This window comes from Aulonocara sp. 'chitande type north' Nkhata Bay, linkage group LG18 (genome assembly GCF_057382095.1).
Source record: "Aulonocara sp. 'chitande type north' Nkhata Bay isolate Kocher_YH1m ecotype deep benthic linkage group LG18, A_spYH_male_GT1.1, whole genome shotgun sequence".
Taxonomy (NCBI): Eukaryota; Metazoa; Chordata; class Actinopteri; order Cichliformes; family Cichlidae; genus Aulonocara; species Aulonocara sp. 'chitande type north' Nkhata Bay.
In genome coordinates this window covers 5,985,792-5,999,651 of record NC_141361.1, presented here as the reverse complement: position 1 = coordinate 5,999,651, position 13,860 = coordinate 5,985,792, and the positions used below count along the sequence as shown (strand labels likewise).

At 39.5% G+C, this 13,860-nt stretch overlaps 2 protein-coding genes across 3 annotated transcripts in view; both read right to left on the bottom strand.

Moving 5' to 3' along the window:
• LOC147307837 (uncharacterized) overlaps window positions 1–13,860 on the bottom strand; it is a 70,139-nt gene that overhangs the window by 41,853 nt on the left and 14,426 nt on the right. The window contains exons 5-6 of one of the 2 annotated variants that reach the window (XM_086272952.1): window positions 12,558–12,760; window positions 10,762–12,474 (exon numbers count right to left, since the gene is read on the bottom strand). The exons of the other annotated variant lie outside the window; for it this stretch is intronic. Coding sequence (XP_086129078.1) covers window positions 12,367–12,474; window positions 12,558–12,760 — 311 coding nt within the window. The 3' untranslated portion in view covers window positions 10,762–12,366. Of the gene's footprint in view, window positions 1–10,761; window positions 12,475–12,557; window positions 12,761–13,860 lie in introns of those variants that run through there. 2 annotated transcript variants of the gene reach the window in all.
• Window positions 38–5,584, bottom strand: LOC147307838 (uncharacterized). Its single transcript, XM_086273155.1, has 6 exons — window positions 5,392–5,584; window positions 4,369–4,517; window positions 3,510–3,667; window positions 3,298–3,432; window positions 2,140–2,210; window positions 38–1,297 (listed from the first exon to the last, which is right to left on the bottom strand). Exons 5-6 carry the CDS (start codon window positions 2,158–2,160, stop codon window positions 800–802), a joined length of 519 nt encoding a protein of 172 aa, XP_086129281.1. The 5' UTR covers window positions 2,161–2,210; window positions 3,298–3,432; window positions 3,510–3,667; window positions 4,369–4,517; window positions 5,392–5,584; the 3' UTR covers window positions 38–799.

Here is a 13,860-nt window from a genome sequence, read left to right as displayed (position 1 = left end):
CGGTTTGCCACTTCATTTTACACATTAAAGAATAGAATAGAATAGAATTCAACTTTATTGTCATTGCACATGCACAGGTACAGGGCAACGAAATGCAGTTTGCATTCATCCAGAAGTGCTTTAGTGATATAGATATATTACAATATATATTAGCAATAATATAGATATGTGAGTATATTACAGAAATGGGTCTATTATGATATGTTATAATGTACACGGTATGAAGTATGTTGTAAATATTCTATAACTATAAGTATGTACAGGCTGTAGTGAGTACAAGCTATGTACAGGCTATGAACAGGATATAAATATGAAAAACTATACAGAATATGAAATAAATAACTTTACAGAATCTGAGATATACAGCTATACAGAAATGGGAACTATGCAAGTTGTAAACAGTTGTAGGATTAAAGATTATTGAATGTACAGAATGATTATTTACACAGAGCTATACAGTAGTGCAGTTAAGATAAGTGAGGGTGTTTGCATTTTAACTGTAAATGTGGAAAATGTCAAGGCTAGCAGAATCCAACTTGGCACACAGCTGTCATTTCATAGTAATAGCATCGTCCCTCTATTCACTGAAGCATCACTTTTCATATAAATTCATACAGCATCTTCTTGTTTTTTTTATTATATTTTCCATCTTTCTTTTTTGTAGTTTCTACAGAGGCTGTATAAAGTGCTAGTGGTTGTGAGTGGTGGTTCAGTCCATGTTATTATTATGTGTTTGAGGGTACAGTTGTCCATTGTGGGTGTGTGTATGTCCAGTCCATGTGTTAACGTGGGTCAGATGTCAGGAGGCAGAGTTCAGGAGTCTGACAGCTGTGGGGAAGAAGCTGTTCCGGTACCTGGTGGTCTTAGTCCGGAGGCTCCTGTAGCGCCTCCCAGAGGGCAGGAGGGTGAAGAGTCCATGCGATGGGTGACTGGGGTCTTTGATGATTTTCCCAGCCCTTTTCAGACACCGCGTCCTGTAGATGTCTTTTATGGCAGGAAGTGGTGCTCCGGCGATGCGCTGGGCAGTTTTCACGACCCTCTGCAACGCCTTCCGGTCCGAGGCAGAGCAGTTCCCGTACCAGACTGTTATACAGTTGGTCAGGATGCTCTCGATGGTGCAGCGATAGAAGTTCACCAGGATGTCTGAGGACAGGTGGTTCTTCCTCAGAGTCCTCAAGAAGAAGAGGCGCTGGTGAGCCTTCTTGACCAGCTTGGAGCAGTTGGTCGTCCAGGTGAGATCCTCGGAGATGTGGACTCCCAGGAACTTGAAGCTGCTCACACGCTCCACAGCCGTCCCCTTAATGTGGATGGGTGGATGTGGGTCAAAGTATGTTTGTAGGTCACATTCACAAAGGTAGCATGGTTTGGCACTTAATTTTACCCATCAGAGTATTTTTCTAGCTAATATTCACAAAGGTAGGAGGGTTCGCCACTTAATTTCGTGTTGTGCGCATGGGCAAAAACAACAGGTAGGATGGATTCCTAGAACAATCGGGAGCAAGGGCGTAGATTTCGCATGGACACAAGGGACATGTCCCCACCAATATCCATATGAGTGCCTCATTAGTAATTTTTGTGCTTAAATGTTGCATAATTTTTCTGAGAGATCTTTTACTTTGTGGTAATCTTAGATGAGTAGTTTTATGGACAAAACCCACCAGGTCATTCAGTGTTCCCTTAGTGCTAATGTATATAAGAGATGTTGGTGTAATATAACTGAAGTAATGTTGTTAAGTCCTTAAAGTCATATTCTTTTATTGTCATGACTGTATTTGAAGCTTTTTTTTTTCTTTTGTATGATACCTGATTTATATGGAATATGGCTGAGGTAACCTAAAGTCTAAAATACATTTGTTTAATAGTAATTAACATTATACAATTCACATATAAAACTGAATTGTAATTTTAAATGGTTTAAAAGCATGTAGAATAGCATATGTAGGCAAGTATATTTCTCTCTTTCTTTTTTTTTTTTTTTTTTTTTTTATCAAGAAGCAAAGACAAAAAGGAAAAAAAAGAAACAGGGCAGGGTTTGGTGGTTGAATCATCCATCCCCACCAATGCCAAAACCAAATCTACGCCCTTGATTGGGAGCCTTGTTTCTTTTTTTTTTTCTTTCTCTCACCCTCTCTCTCTCACCTTTCTCGCTTCACGCTGCATGTGAGCCTTGTGTTTGCACTGAGTTGAGGGGGAAGGAACGCAAACACTGCCTTATGTTTGCGGAGCAGGGGGGAGGAGTGTACCGCTCGCAGTAGCACAGGAACAGAGCAGGGGGGAGAGAAAGAGAGCAAGGGACAACAACAAGAGACAACATCATCACATTAGAAAAGTATAGTAATGAAAATGACTGACACCAAGAAAAGAAGCAAAATCTGTAACCATTTCAATTTTATTGACCATAGGCAGAGTGTAGAGTCTCACTCAGAAAAATAAAGGTGCCAACTGGAACCAAAAGTGGTTCTTTAGACTGATGCCATAGAAGAACCTTTTTTGGTGCCACAAAGAACCTTTCAAACAATGGTTCTTTGAAGAACCATTTCTTTCAGTGGTTCATTGAAGAACCATTAAAGGTGCCCCAAAGAACCATCAAGAAATGGTTCTTTGGGGCACCTTTAATGGTTTTTCAAAGAACCTTTTTAAAAATGGTTCTTTAAAGAACCATTTTTAAAAAGGTCCTTCAAATGGTTCTTTAAAAAACCATTTTAAATCTTTCAAAATAAAATGCATCATAAATTGAATTTGAGTAGGGTAAAATAAATACGAGCACAGCATAGACATATATTAATGGTTTATTGTCATTTTGTAGTATACCAAAAGACAAAAAGGCATTTTAACCCTCAGCACAACATCACTACTAATACATGTCACATATTAGTGTTTTAAACAGTAATAATTAAATATATTTGCTATACTATATATATATATATATATATATATATATATATATATATATATATATATATATATATATATATATATACTATAGCTACAGATAACACAACAAATAATACATGTATTGTTTAATTAATAAAACATCAGAAAGTGATAAAACACATTAGAAATAGCAACAGCTTCATAACAGACCAATAAATCAACACATTTTCATCAGCAGATGTTTGCATGTTCAGTAAAAATATTTCAACAAGTTTATGATTAAAATGATCAATGAACTTTAGCATTACACCATGTAATGTACGTTTCATGTTGTACTCATGGTCCTTTGTTAGTCCAGTTTAGGACAATGTCTCTGACGTATGTTTCATATCAAATATATGTCATATCAAAACAAGCCCACACCTGCAGTTGTTTCAGTTTTTCACTGGTGTTTCCTGTCAGCTGGTCAACCTCACTCAGGCGGACATCCATATAAGCCAACCAAACGACAAGTTCCTCCCTTTGTGCTTCAAATCCCTCCCACTCTGAGACAAGGAGCTGAAAGAGAGAGAAAAGAGTCAATTATAAAGAAGAGAGAAAAGTGAAACCCTCCTCAGAAGGTCTGACTCGCATACCTGCAGTTGACCTGTGATGGACTCCAGTTTGGCGTTCACGTCATCCCTCGCCGATGCCAACAGCCGAGTCTGCAGGGTGCCCTGGAAGAGCTGAGTTAATGTTCGACTCCTCCTGGTCAGGCTCTCCAGCTGGATGATCCGAGGTCTCACCGCTGCCTCTGAACACAGAAACACAAATTGCATCTGAAGCAGGAGGTGCAGATTTTTTTTGCTATTCTTTTCTAAATCCAGGCTAGATCACGTGGAGGTATTTGGAAAACTTTTTTGGCCAGTGGACGACTGTTGTCTTGCAGAAAGTCAAATCAAACATATTCGATACACAATCAATTCACAAGAACACATTATAAAAAATAAGTCCAGTTCTTGCCTGATTTCAAGTGAAATCTGCATCAAAACAGGGTGACAGAAATAAAACGAGTGCACAAAGCCTCACTTTGTACAAGCCTGCTATTACAGTTCTCCTCTATGCAGACGACTTTCCTGTTTTCAAGGCACAACTTGGATCTGCTGTACGAATCTTATGGATACACACTAAATGAAACAATAGTGTGCATGACTCCAGATTCTGATCCCTCATCCTAATATGGTCCCAACATAGCAACAGCAAGAAAGCAAATGTTGAGGCTTCAAAATACAAAGTCCATAAACCAATGGCTGACATGGGTTTTATCATAAGGGTGATAAATATACAGATTTCAGTCTGTCTTAGAGATTTGATGTTCATTTACCTGCAGATGCACTATACGTACCTGCTCTGTGGTTTTTCACAACATTTTGCACATCACTATTTAATACAGGAAGTACGTGAACTAAAACATGTCATCGTTCTTTGTGAGAGGACCATATTAATGAAACAAACCTCAATGACATCATAGGGATCCCTAAAGATGCTCCTGCTGCTTTTCTTCCTCCTCATCCTAAGCTTCCTTCTCCTTGTCCTCGCCTTCCATCCAATTGTAATTCAACCTAATTGTGTTTCTCCCCCTCCTCTTCCTCATTTTGTTGGAGCTGTGAACACAATTAATGTGAATCTGGATTAATTTGTGCAAACAAGAAAAATCTACAGCTTTTTGGTCAGAGGTGCTCTTGTGATTTAAGCCGGGTAGAGTAGATTTATGTGTTGATGCTACCTGCTTCAGCTCTGGCTGCTGAGTGATATTTACACCCTGGCTGGATTACAAACTTTAACCATGTGCTGAACTTTGGCCCAGCGTTGATACCTCTTGTTAGTATAACGACCTCTTCTTAGCTTGTATGTATGATGGTGGATAAATGAAATATACAAAAAAATTAACTATATTACAAAAGAACATCTTGGAAACATCAAATGACTGGAGCATAACTTGTCAACTAGTCCGAAACTAAGTTATGCAGGAACAGTCAAAGACACACCTTCTCATGTCACATTTCTATTCATTTCTATATAATTCGATTAGACAATAAAGAGTTATCTAATCTAATTATTCATTCAAAACACTTATGCATAGCTGCATTTTATACAGCTCATACAGAATTCAAAGTAGAGGTTCATGTGAGTATTTAATGTACGGCTCAGATCTACAGAATTTCAGAGTTTCTAGAGCAGACACAGAGCTCACGCCACAACAGGCTTCAGGCGCCATTTTAGTGACTTTAACAATATATTACATTTTAATTTCGGTCTAGCTGACATTAGGTTATGTACGCAGCACGCAATTGAACCACATATTTTAGAAGCCAAAGGTTCAAATTAGCTGGGAGCAGCTTCACTTAATTATAACAGTGGTTTGACGTCAACGGCTAACGTATCTAGCTAATCGCTACTGTTAGCACATTAACAGCAAGCTACAATGACGAGTAACAAAAACAAAACAGTAATAAGGTTTTAATGAAAATGTTTTACCTTTTCTAACAGTCCCAGAATCCACAGCTTCAAAGTCCAGCAGGTACTGAAGACTGTTATCCGCCTCGCTGTCACCGTCCGTGAGTTTTTTTCCCGAAAGGTCAAGGCCCGCCGCTCGCACACTCTGTCTGCGCATGCGCATCCCAACGACTGACCCCTCCGTCCGCTCCCGGGAGGTTATAGTATGACGTGTTCTGACGTCACTCTCTCTCTCCCTGTCATTTATTTGGCTCGAAACACATATCAACAAATTGCTCAGTGATGAACAACTACTCAGATCATTTACCTAAGCAGTGTGCTTTGTCAAAACGAAGTGTGTGTTCATTACACTGACATTCTGTTCTGCAGTTGTTATTTACTTGTATTTTATAATTTGACTTTACATACTGCTGGGTGGTTTGTAAAGTTTACAATAACTAGTATTATCATTATGCTATATTTTCAAAAATATATAATAATCTCAAAAGTAATGCCTTGGAGTAGAAAATAGTAATGCTTTATTAAAATTTAAAACTAAAGTACAGTATTTGAATGTGTGTATTGTGTCTACTGTTTGCAAATATTTCTAACTTTTATTTGAATATTCAGTTTCCTACCATCTTCTCTTAAAGGGTAATTGCCAGGTATCCCGCCCTCCCCCTTCGCACACACATGCACACAAAGAAAACACACAGTATAATTAACAGCCTCATTATAGTGAATAAATATTTATGCTATTTACACCATCAAACTTAGATTGCTAAGGATGAAGAACCTTTTGTTCTTTAAAGAACCATTTGTAATAGCTGAAGAACCATCCACAAAATAAAAAGGTTCTTTGACGTATGGTTCTTTAAAGAACCATGAAGACATCTGAAGAACCATTTAAGAACCATAATTTTTCTGAGTGCTGCAGCAAAAGGATATCGACCATGGCTCCAGCAAACATCTGCTGACACTAGAAAGTAATATTAAACACTAGTGATGTGTCCTGTGTGTCGAAGCTTCGAAGCGTGCGTCGAGTAATCTCGGGGGAGTTTTTGTGAAGCGCGTACAGAGGCTTGCTTTGATTACGTTCGAGGCCTCGTGGGCAGTCAGTACCACGTGACTGATTCAGGAATTGGCTCGCCGGTTCGCGCCAGATTCAAAATAAAATGGGCAGCAAAACACAGCTGATTCCCTCATCACACTGTGTTGTGGAATTGGATTACGTACGTGCTACATAGTTACTTGAGCATTTTTTCTTCGATGGAACCAGCAAGGAAGAGATTTTTTTTCTCTTCTAATAAATTATGCACACAGTAATAAATATCACAACTGATAAGTACCATAATATAAATAAACAACACTACAGATCCTATAGCCTGACTTATGTCTTTAAATTTATTAAAAAGTGAAGCGCCACACAGTTTGTGTCATTATCCAGATGTACATAAGCATGATTACACAGTTACTAGGGGCGGGTTTTGATTATCGATTAAAATCGATTCTAGCTTGGATAACGTGATATTGATTCATTAAAATCCTGAATCGATTTTTAATATAAATTTATTTTGCCCCAAATGCCAGAATCTCAGGTTAAACCTCACTAAATTCCAACAACCACCAAACAGCTAAAACAGTAAATGACAGCAGATGCACGTAGGCTATTATGCACAAAGACGTAAACACAAAGCACGGACCCGCCGACACATCAGAATCAGTGAGATGTGGCCTTTCTCACCCGACGGCACGGACACGGTCAGGGCCGAAAGCCGACAGCTCGCTGATTCTGATCCGTCGGCGGGCTTTGTGTTTACGCCCTTTTTGCGCTGATTCTTATAACGTCACATCATTATAATCACAGAGCCTGTTTCACTTGAATCGTCCACTTGATGGCGCAGTAGAGCAAATGAATCATCACAATGCTTCGAACCATGAGTCGACCAGTTGGATGGAAAGCTTCAGTTCATCACGAGGCTTCATCTCACCATCACTATTAAACACATTCTAACAACAGCTTATCAAGCTTAAACGTGCTGCTGTTTATCCGCTGGTTTCCTCTTTCTGGCGCAAAGTGGACGATAAACAAACAAGAGAGATGGGACTTGCGACAGAAAAGCCGATCAGCTGATCATTGACCATTTTCAGGATTGAAGTAGCAACAGGAGGGGGGGGGGGGGGGGGAGAAAAGAGAAGAAGAGGCAGATGCGCATGGTAAAGACAGAATAACTCCAGCTTTGTGTCTTTTTTCAGCTGAAGTACGGGAAAAATCTTGTTCCGTTTCCCTTCAATACAATTTTCTTCTGTTTGTCTGTGATAACATTGCTTTCAGGGCCTTTGCCCAAGCAAGGAGGAGCTCCTCGGCTGTAATTGGTCCAGCCCAGAGTCGATCATGACCCTTTGCCCAGTCCACCACCTTTAATTGTTTATACCGGTTATTTATTTTAAAAAAACAAACAAAACTCCAAAATATCAGCCCATGAAAACAAAAAATCACCATTGGCTCACACCAAGCAAATGCCCGGTATGCCCGATGGCATGCAGTCCAGCTGTAGTTGGGACGGAAATTACGAGAAGTTTGTTTAAGTGTCTACTACACCCACTCCAAATGTCTCAGTATATCAGATAACATCTATTTTATGACTAGGGATGGGTATTGATAAGATTTTCACGATTCCGATTCCATTTTCGATTCTGTTTAACGATTCAATTCTTTATCGATTCTTTTTAAAAAAGGAGAACACTAAGGTCGATTAGCTTAGAACTTTGTTTTATATCTTCTCTTTGAACAAGATAGAAATTTAGGAGTAACATGGCCTTACAAACCCAACAGTGAGATCTTAAGAGATCCAGCCTACGGCTCTTCAATGGGGTGTCACAGGGTCCCCAGGAAAAAAAAATTGTAAATGTAAAATAATAAAATAAATATTCTTCTGTAGCAATAACAAAGTATAACATCAATTATTCTGTAGCAATTACACAAGAATATCCAGTAATGTCCCTGCCTACAATTAAACACATTCACTTACCGAAAATCGGGGCATCTGCTGTGGCAAATGGGTTCAAGCCTTTTACCACAAACTTAGTCTCTGCTCTGTGACATTCGTCTATCCCGGCCTGAAAGGAGACGCTACCAGTAGACTGCAGTGAGAACTGCCAGCATCTGAGCCAGACTCTGTCTGTCTCTCTCATCATGGTCACCTAAATGCACAGTAATGGTTTTGTAATAAGGCAGATCGCGCTAACATAATATGCACTGTTAGTTGATTATTTACCTGCCGCATTAACGGGAGAGGACGTGCAAATGTTACCGCTGCTGCTGGGTTGAGATTCACGAATCCGGAGCGGAATTAAAAACACGACATTCATTTAAGGTCATCGTGTGTTTTGTGAGCAAATGCTTTTGCATATTCGTAGTGTTTCCTCCCTTAAATGAAGTATCTACTTTGCAAGTATTGCAAGTTGCCCTGTTGTCATCCGTTCTTGTAAACTATAATCAAACTTTTGAGTGTTTGAGCTTAGGCACCGTGTTTCCTGCCAGGTAAATGACGCTCCGCAATGTGGTGACGTCATTCGGGGCGACTGGAATCGATAAGGGAATCGTTTGCAAAAATGGCAACCAATGCCAAGGAATTGAAACAGTGGGAATCGGTTCTCAACAAGAACCGGTTTTCGATACCCATCCCTATTTATGACAGCATGACATAATCTCATAATCATTCCTCAGCCTGATGTCCACCAGCTGGTTCGGGGTTTACCACCATGACACGGTCCACAGCTCAGTGCAGCAGCCTCAGCAATAAAGGTCCTGAAGATGGTCCATTCAAACTCAGTTTCCCTCTGAATGCTGTCGAAGCTCTGCCAGAGGTGAGTGTTTAAGATCTCACGGACAGGGGCCGCTGCTAGGTGAATTACTGAATTCACTTACGAAAACATGTGAGTGAATTAGTGTCAACTAGTGGTAGGACTGAGCTAAAGTGCTATTGTATCTGCCTCTATCTGGTGGAAGGAGGCTGATACTGCAGGTCACCCCACAGCCCTGGTCGGAACAGATGGAACTTATATTAGAAGTAATAAATAAAAATAAAAATAAAAATTATACATTTATAAACAATTAAGAAATAAAAAAGGGATCAATTGATTAAAATAAAGATCAGAGCAATGATAAAGAATAAACTAATATTCACGATTTTCAAAAAAGTAGACAAAGAATTGATAATACTAATAAAAACAAAAAAACTAACACTAAAATGAGAACAACCTAAAAGGAAATGCATAAACAAATTGTAAGTTAATTAAATTTAACATCCAGATAAAAGAAATAGAAAAGGGGAAAACCCAAGGATTTGAACCAGAAGAGTGAGAGAGAGATTACAATGGCTACTAATATCCCTGCAACATTCAAAGAAGACAACCCAGCGCTGCCTAGCAATATGAGACAGCTCAAGTGTTAGGGCCAAGTGGCCTATGAGAAAGAGAGCGTGGATCCAAATGCAAGACACATTGCAGAGGCAAGAATTGCTTTTCACTACTTTGTTGTGTATTTACAATTATGGCTACGTGGTATCAGTCTAGGAGCTCTGGTTCTGCCGTGTGAGTGATAATGGATATCAGGGTAAAAGGCACTGCAACAGAGGAGAGAAAAGTTAATGATCGGAGGGAAAATCGGAGTGAGTGACCAGGAGAAAACAACTTCTAATCTGTTTTCCAGGAGTATTAGAAACTGGTGGGCAGGAGAAGAAGCAGATGAGATGGTGGAAATCCAGAGGAGCGTGATGCCAGACAGGTCAGTATTCCAGAGAGTGAGATCAGCAGCCAATGGAAGAGGTAGGTAACTCTAAGGTATTGAGGTAAGTGACATGGGCTCGTGGCGTGACCACTTGGAGGGAGAAGAGAGTCAAGTCAAGTCAATTTCAATCATAACATAGAACAGAACTTTTACATGACCTGGTGACAACCACAAGGTAGCTGAGAACTGGTGGAGACTAGTGATGGCCCGCTTGAAGCTGAAGCTCCGGTGCGTGTGTCAAAAAAAATCAACACACTGCTTCAGAAGCACTGTGTCGAAGCTTGATTCGTTTGGCCAGAGTCACGTGATCGGTGACGTCCGAAGCTTCATTTAGAGCCTAACTGCTTCGGTATCTGATTCAATGGTTTATAAGGAAGCGAATCATTCGCGGAATTTGTGGAGTGTTTTGATGGTGACAGCGAACCACTGATCATTCTACTGAGAGATTTGGAGCCAGCGAGGAATAGCGGAGGTTCTGTTGTGTGGGAGAATTTTGAGTTGATTTTTGTAAATCGGGTGGGTTTTCCAGCTTTGTGTTCTGGCCGTTTGCTTTTGTTTTGTGCGTGTTTATTTTATCTGAAAATGAGGAAAAAGGTAAAATGTCAAAAATCTGCTTCCATAATATAAATATCATTAAATAACTTTAGAAAAACTTCCACTTGACTCTTTACATGTAATGTTGTAAAATTATATATTTTATTGTTTAATTACTCTGAAAATGTTAGTCTGCCAAATGTGCAGCAATTTAATTTGTTTATTCTCTTTAGCTGATAGTTTGTGGGACCCAGGTAGACTGTATAACTGCATCTCTATCAGTTTCTCTGCACTCCAGCCTCCTCTGTGCCATGTGAAGGGATTTTCCTTAAGGCAGGAGAAATTATCTCCACGAAAAGGAACAGGTTCGGCCATCGACACTAGAACAAATTCTCTTTTTAAATAAAAATGGAAAAGGGTTACCTTAAATGCATCATGTTTTTAATTTGCAAGTTCATAAGCATTTTTCCTTTTCCATTTCACAATCAATTCTACCCCCAGGTCAAAAATATGTCTGGGAAAATTTCCCTAATATAATATTATTTATAAATACACCCGTCTAGCGATTAATTGCATAAGTGCATGGAGGCAAGACCTCAGAGCAACTTTGGACAGTTTGGACCATCAAAGTGACTCACATATATATAAAATAATTACCAAGTGCATCTTCAAATCCAGTTTCAGTTTCTACCAACCAACATATCACAAACCATTCAAAATGGAACACTGTTAAAGTTACACATTAGTCCAAATTATCCAAAATCCAAATTATTATATCTCAAAACAACAGCTGGGTATCAACAGGTGCTCACATAAAAGCAGTACAAGTTATGATATAAACATAGAGAATAAACAACCTAAGTATGTGGGTCACAAACAATATGAGTAACTGCTTAACATTGTCATTCCCGAAAATATTCCTTTTCTGTATACAAAGCACTTCCCAAATATGTCAAGCCAATGTAAAGAAAATGTAAAAGAACAACAACAACAAAAACAACAACAGGACTTCTAGCAGTGTGCAAGTCAGCGAAAAGTGATTGCAACTGTTTGCTGCTTTAAACACCTTCAAACTGTGAACTTCAGATAAACAACTGGCTTTAATTAAGGCTACCTCATGAACACATGTATTTTTTTTTCCGATTGTGTTTTTCAGAAATAGTTCTTTTTACATCAAGACACCAAAAATAGTCGGAACCAGGAGTGGTGGGGTTGGTTTGTCGTCTTCAACACTGATAACTGGCTTCTGTCTTGTGTCAGTGACGTAAAAGACGGATTTAATGTGACATGACCATTCAAACAGCAGTCGCTTTCTAAAACATCAGATATGTATCGGATTCAGTACCACATATGAAAGTGACCCAGGTCGGATTTGAAAATATCTAATTTATGCTGTTCAAACTGTCATACCATGATGGGATATGGGGAGCATAGGGTCAAAAAGTCAGATTTGATGCGCTTTTGCCTGCAGGGTGCACATAGCCTTAGTCCATATCCATGTCGATTCCCTGCTCTGCTGATATTCTTGTATGCGATTGCTCCCTCTCTCCACCTCCCTGTCAGTGTCACAAAACGGCCGGAGGCCAAGTACCAAAACTGAACCCACGTGCAGAACCAAAGCGGAGGCTGAGGAAATGTTTCAACAGTGTTCTATTAACCAGCACAAGGATAATGTTTACAATGGCACTCGACTAAAGGCTTGATAAACAGGGCGTGAGGTCTTGGCTCGGAGAGAGGAGTAAAAGCAGAGTGACGGGTCCAAGAAAGCAACGGGAGCTGGACTGGTGATTAGGTACCCGCTGGAAGAGAGGAGAGCAGTGTTAAAATGGTAGCCAGTGAGGAGTTCTGGAGAGAGTGGAGGCTATGAATTTCTTTGTCTTACTGTGCAGGTGGGAGATGAAGCGTTGAAGGAGAGGTGTTGTGGTCCAGGTGGGATTAGTGGTGTGTATCGGCTGTCCTCAGTGTTAAAGGTTTCATGGTAGTTTGAGGGCAGGCAGGTGAGGCAAGGACATAATTCCAAAAAGCAGGCAGGTGAACCACATTTCCAGGATGAGTTGTTCAGCACTGTGGAATAACCAGGAGCAACTAGAACACAAGGTAAGTAAAGTACTTGAAAATTACTGGTATGCCGCGTGAGGCCTGGTTACCAACATAGGGTTGTTGGTGAACTAGCGAGGAAACGGCGTAAGGAAGGAGCTTAAATCTCCAGCCTAATTGACTCAATCAGCTCCAGGTGAGGGAGGCTGTAGGCCCTGCCCATGGCCGGATACCACGGAAGCTCAGACATCCAGATCATGACAGTCAGACTCTCTCTACTAAATATTGGACGTCAGATAGATGTGCAGATCATGTTTATATTGGGTCTGTCGGTCCATGACCAATTCTCTGGACATCTGTAGACATTTGAACTTGGTCCACAATTTTAACGTCCAACCATGACCCAACCTGGACGTCGATGTTCAAAATGTGAACGTCATTTGAACTGGATAATTTCTTTCGGATATCATGTGGATGTTTATGATAAATGCGTTTTATTTACATGATTAATAAATGTGACTTTTTTAAATTTATAAATATAAACATTGTTGTTATCAACATGATACATATGAATATAGGTTATTTGTAAATAAACAGGATTTATTATGTGTTAGCCTATTGATTTATTCAATAAATGTTTTTTGTTTTGTTTGTTAGTTTACATTTTCCTGATTTTCTTTAATCGATTTAATAATAATTCTTTGTAACCAGGTTAAAAATGTGCTGATATAATAAAGCACTGAAATCCATGTTAAAGTATAAAATAATAATGGTTCAAGTCTTTAGAAAAATTCTGATATTCCTTCTAAAAAGGAGTACAATGTGTTTTATATGTTTGAAAGAGCATTTGCATTATATATGGTTCTGTCCTGGTTCTGAGTCTTTTGATCCAGCATTTTAAGTTTTATGCCTTTTTGTATTATGTTCCCCAGGTTTTCTTACTTAGTTCTTATCTGTTTAGGTTCCTTCCATGTCTGTGCCTTCCCCACTATGGTGATTATAGTGTCGTGTCTTCAGTGTTTGAGTCTGTCATATCCCCTGTGTTTAAGTCTCCCTCATCCTTTAGGTGTCTCAGTGATGGCTTTGTCTCTCTTCGTGTCTCTCTTACTCAGTTTGTGTTTTGTCTCCTCTTCTTGTTTACAGGTTAC

Bases quoted from the DNA above. Each gene is read 5' to 3' on its own strand.
- LOC147307838 (XM_086273155.1), bottom strand. From the start codon at position 2,160: ATGCAGCGTGAAGCGAGAAAG. The intron at 1,298-2,139 runs GTGAGAGAGAGA...ATCCACATTAAG, and splicing joins TGCAGCGTGAAGCGAGAAAG to GGGACGGCTGTGGAGCGTGT.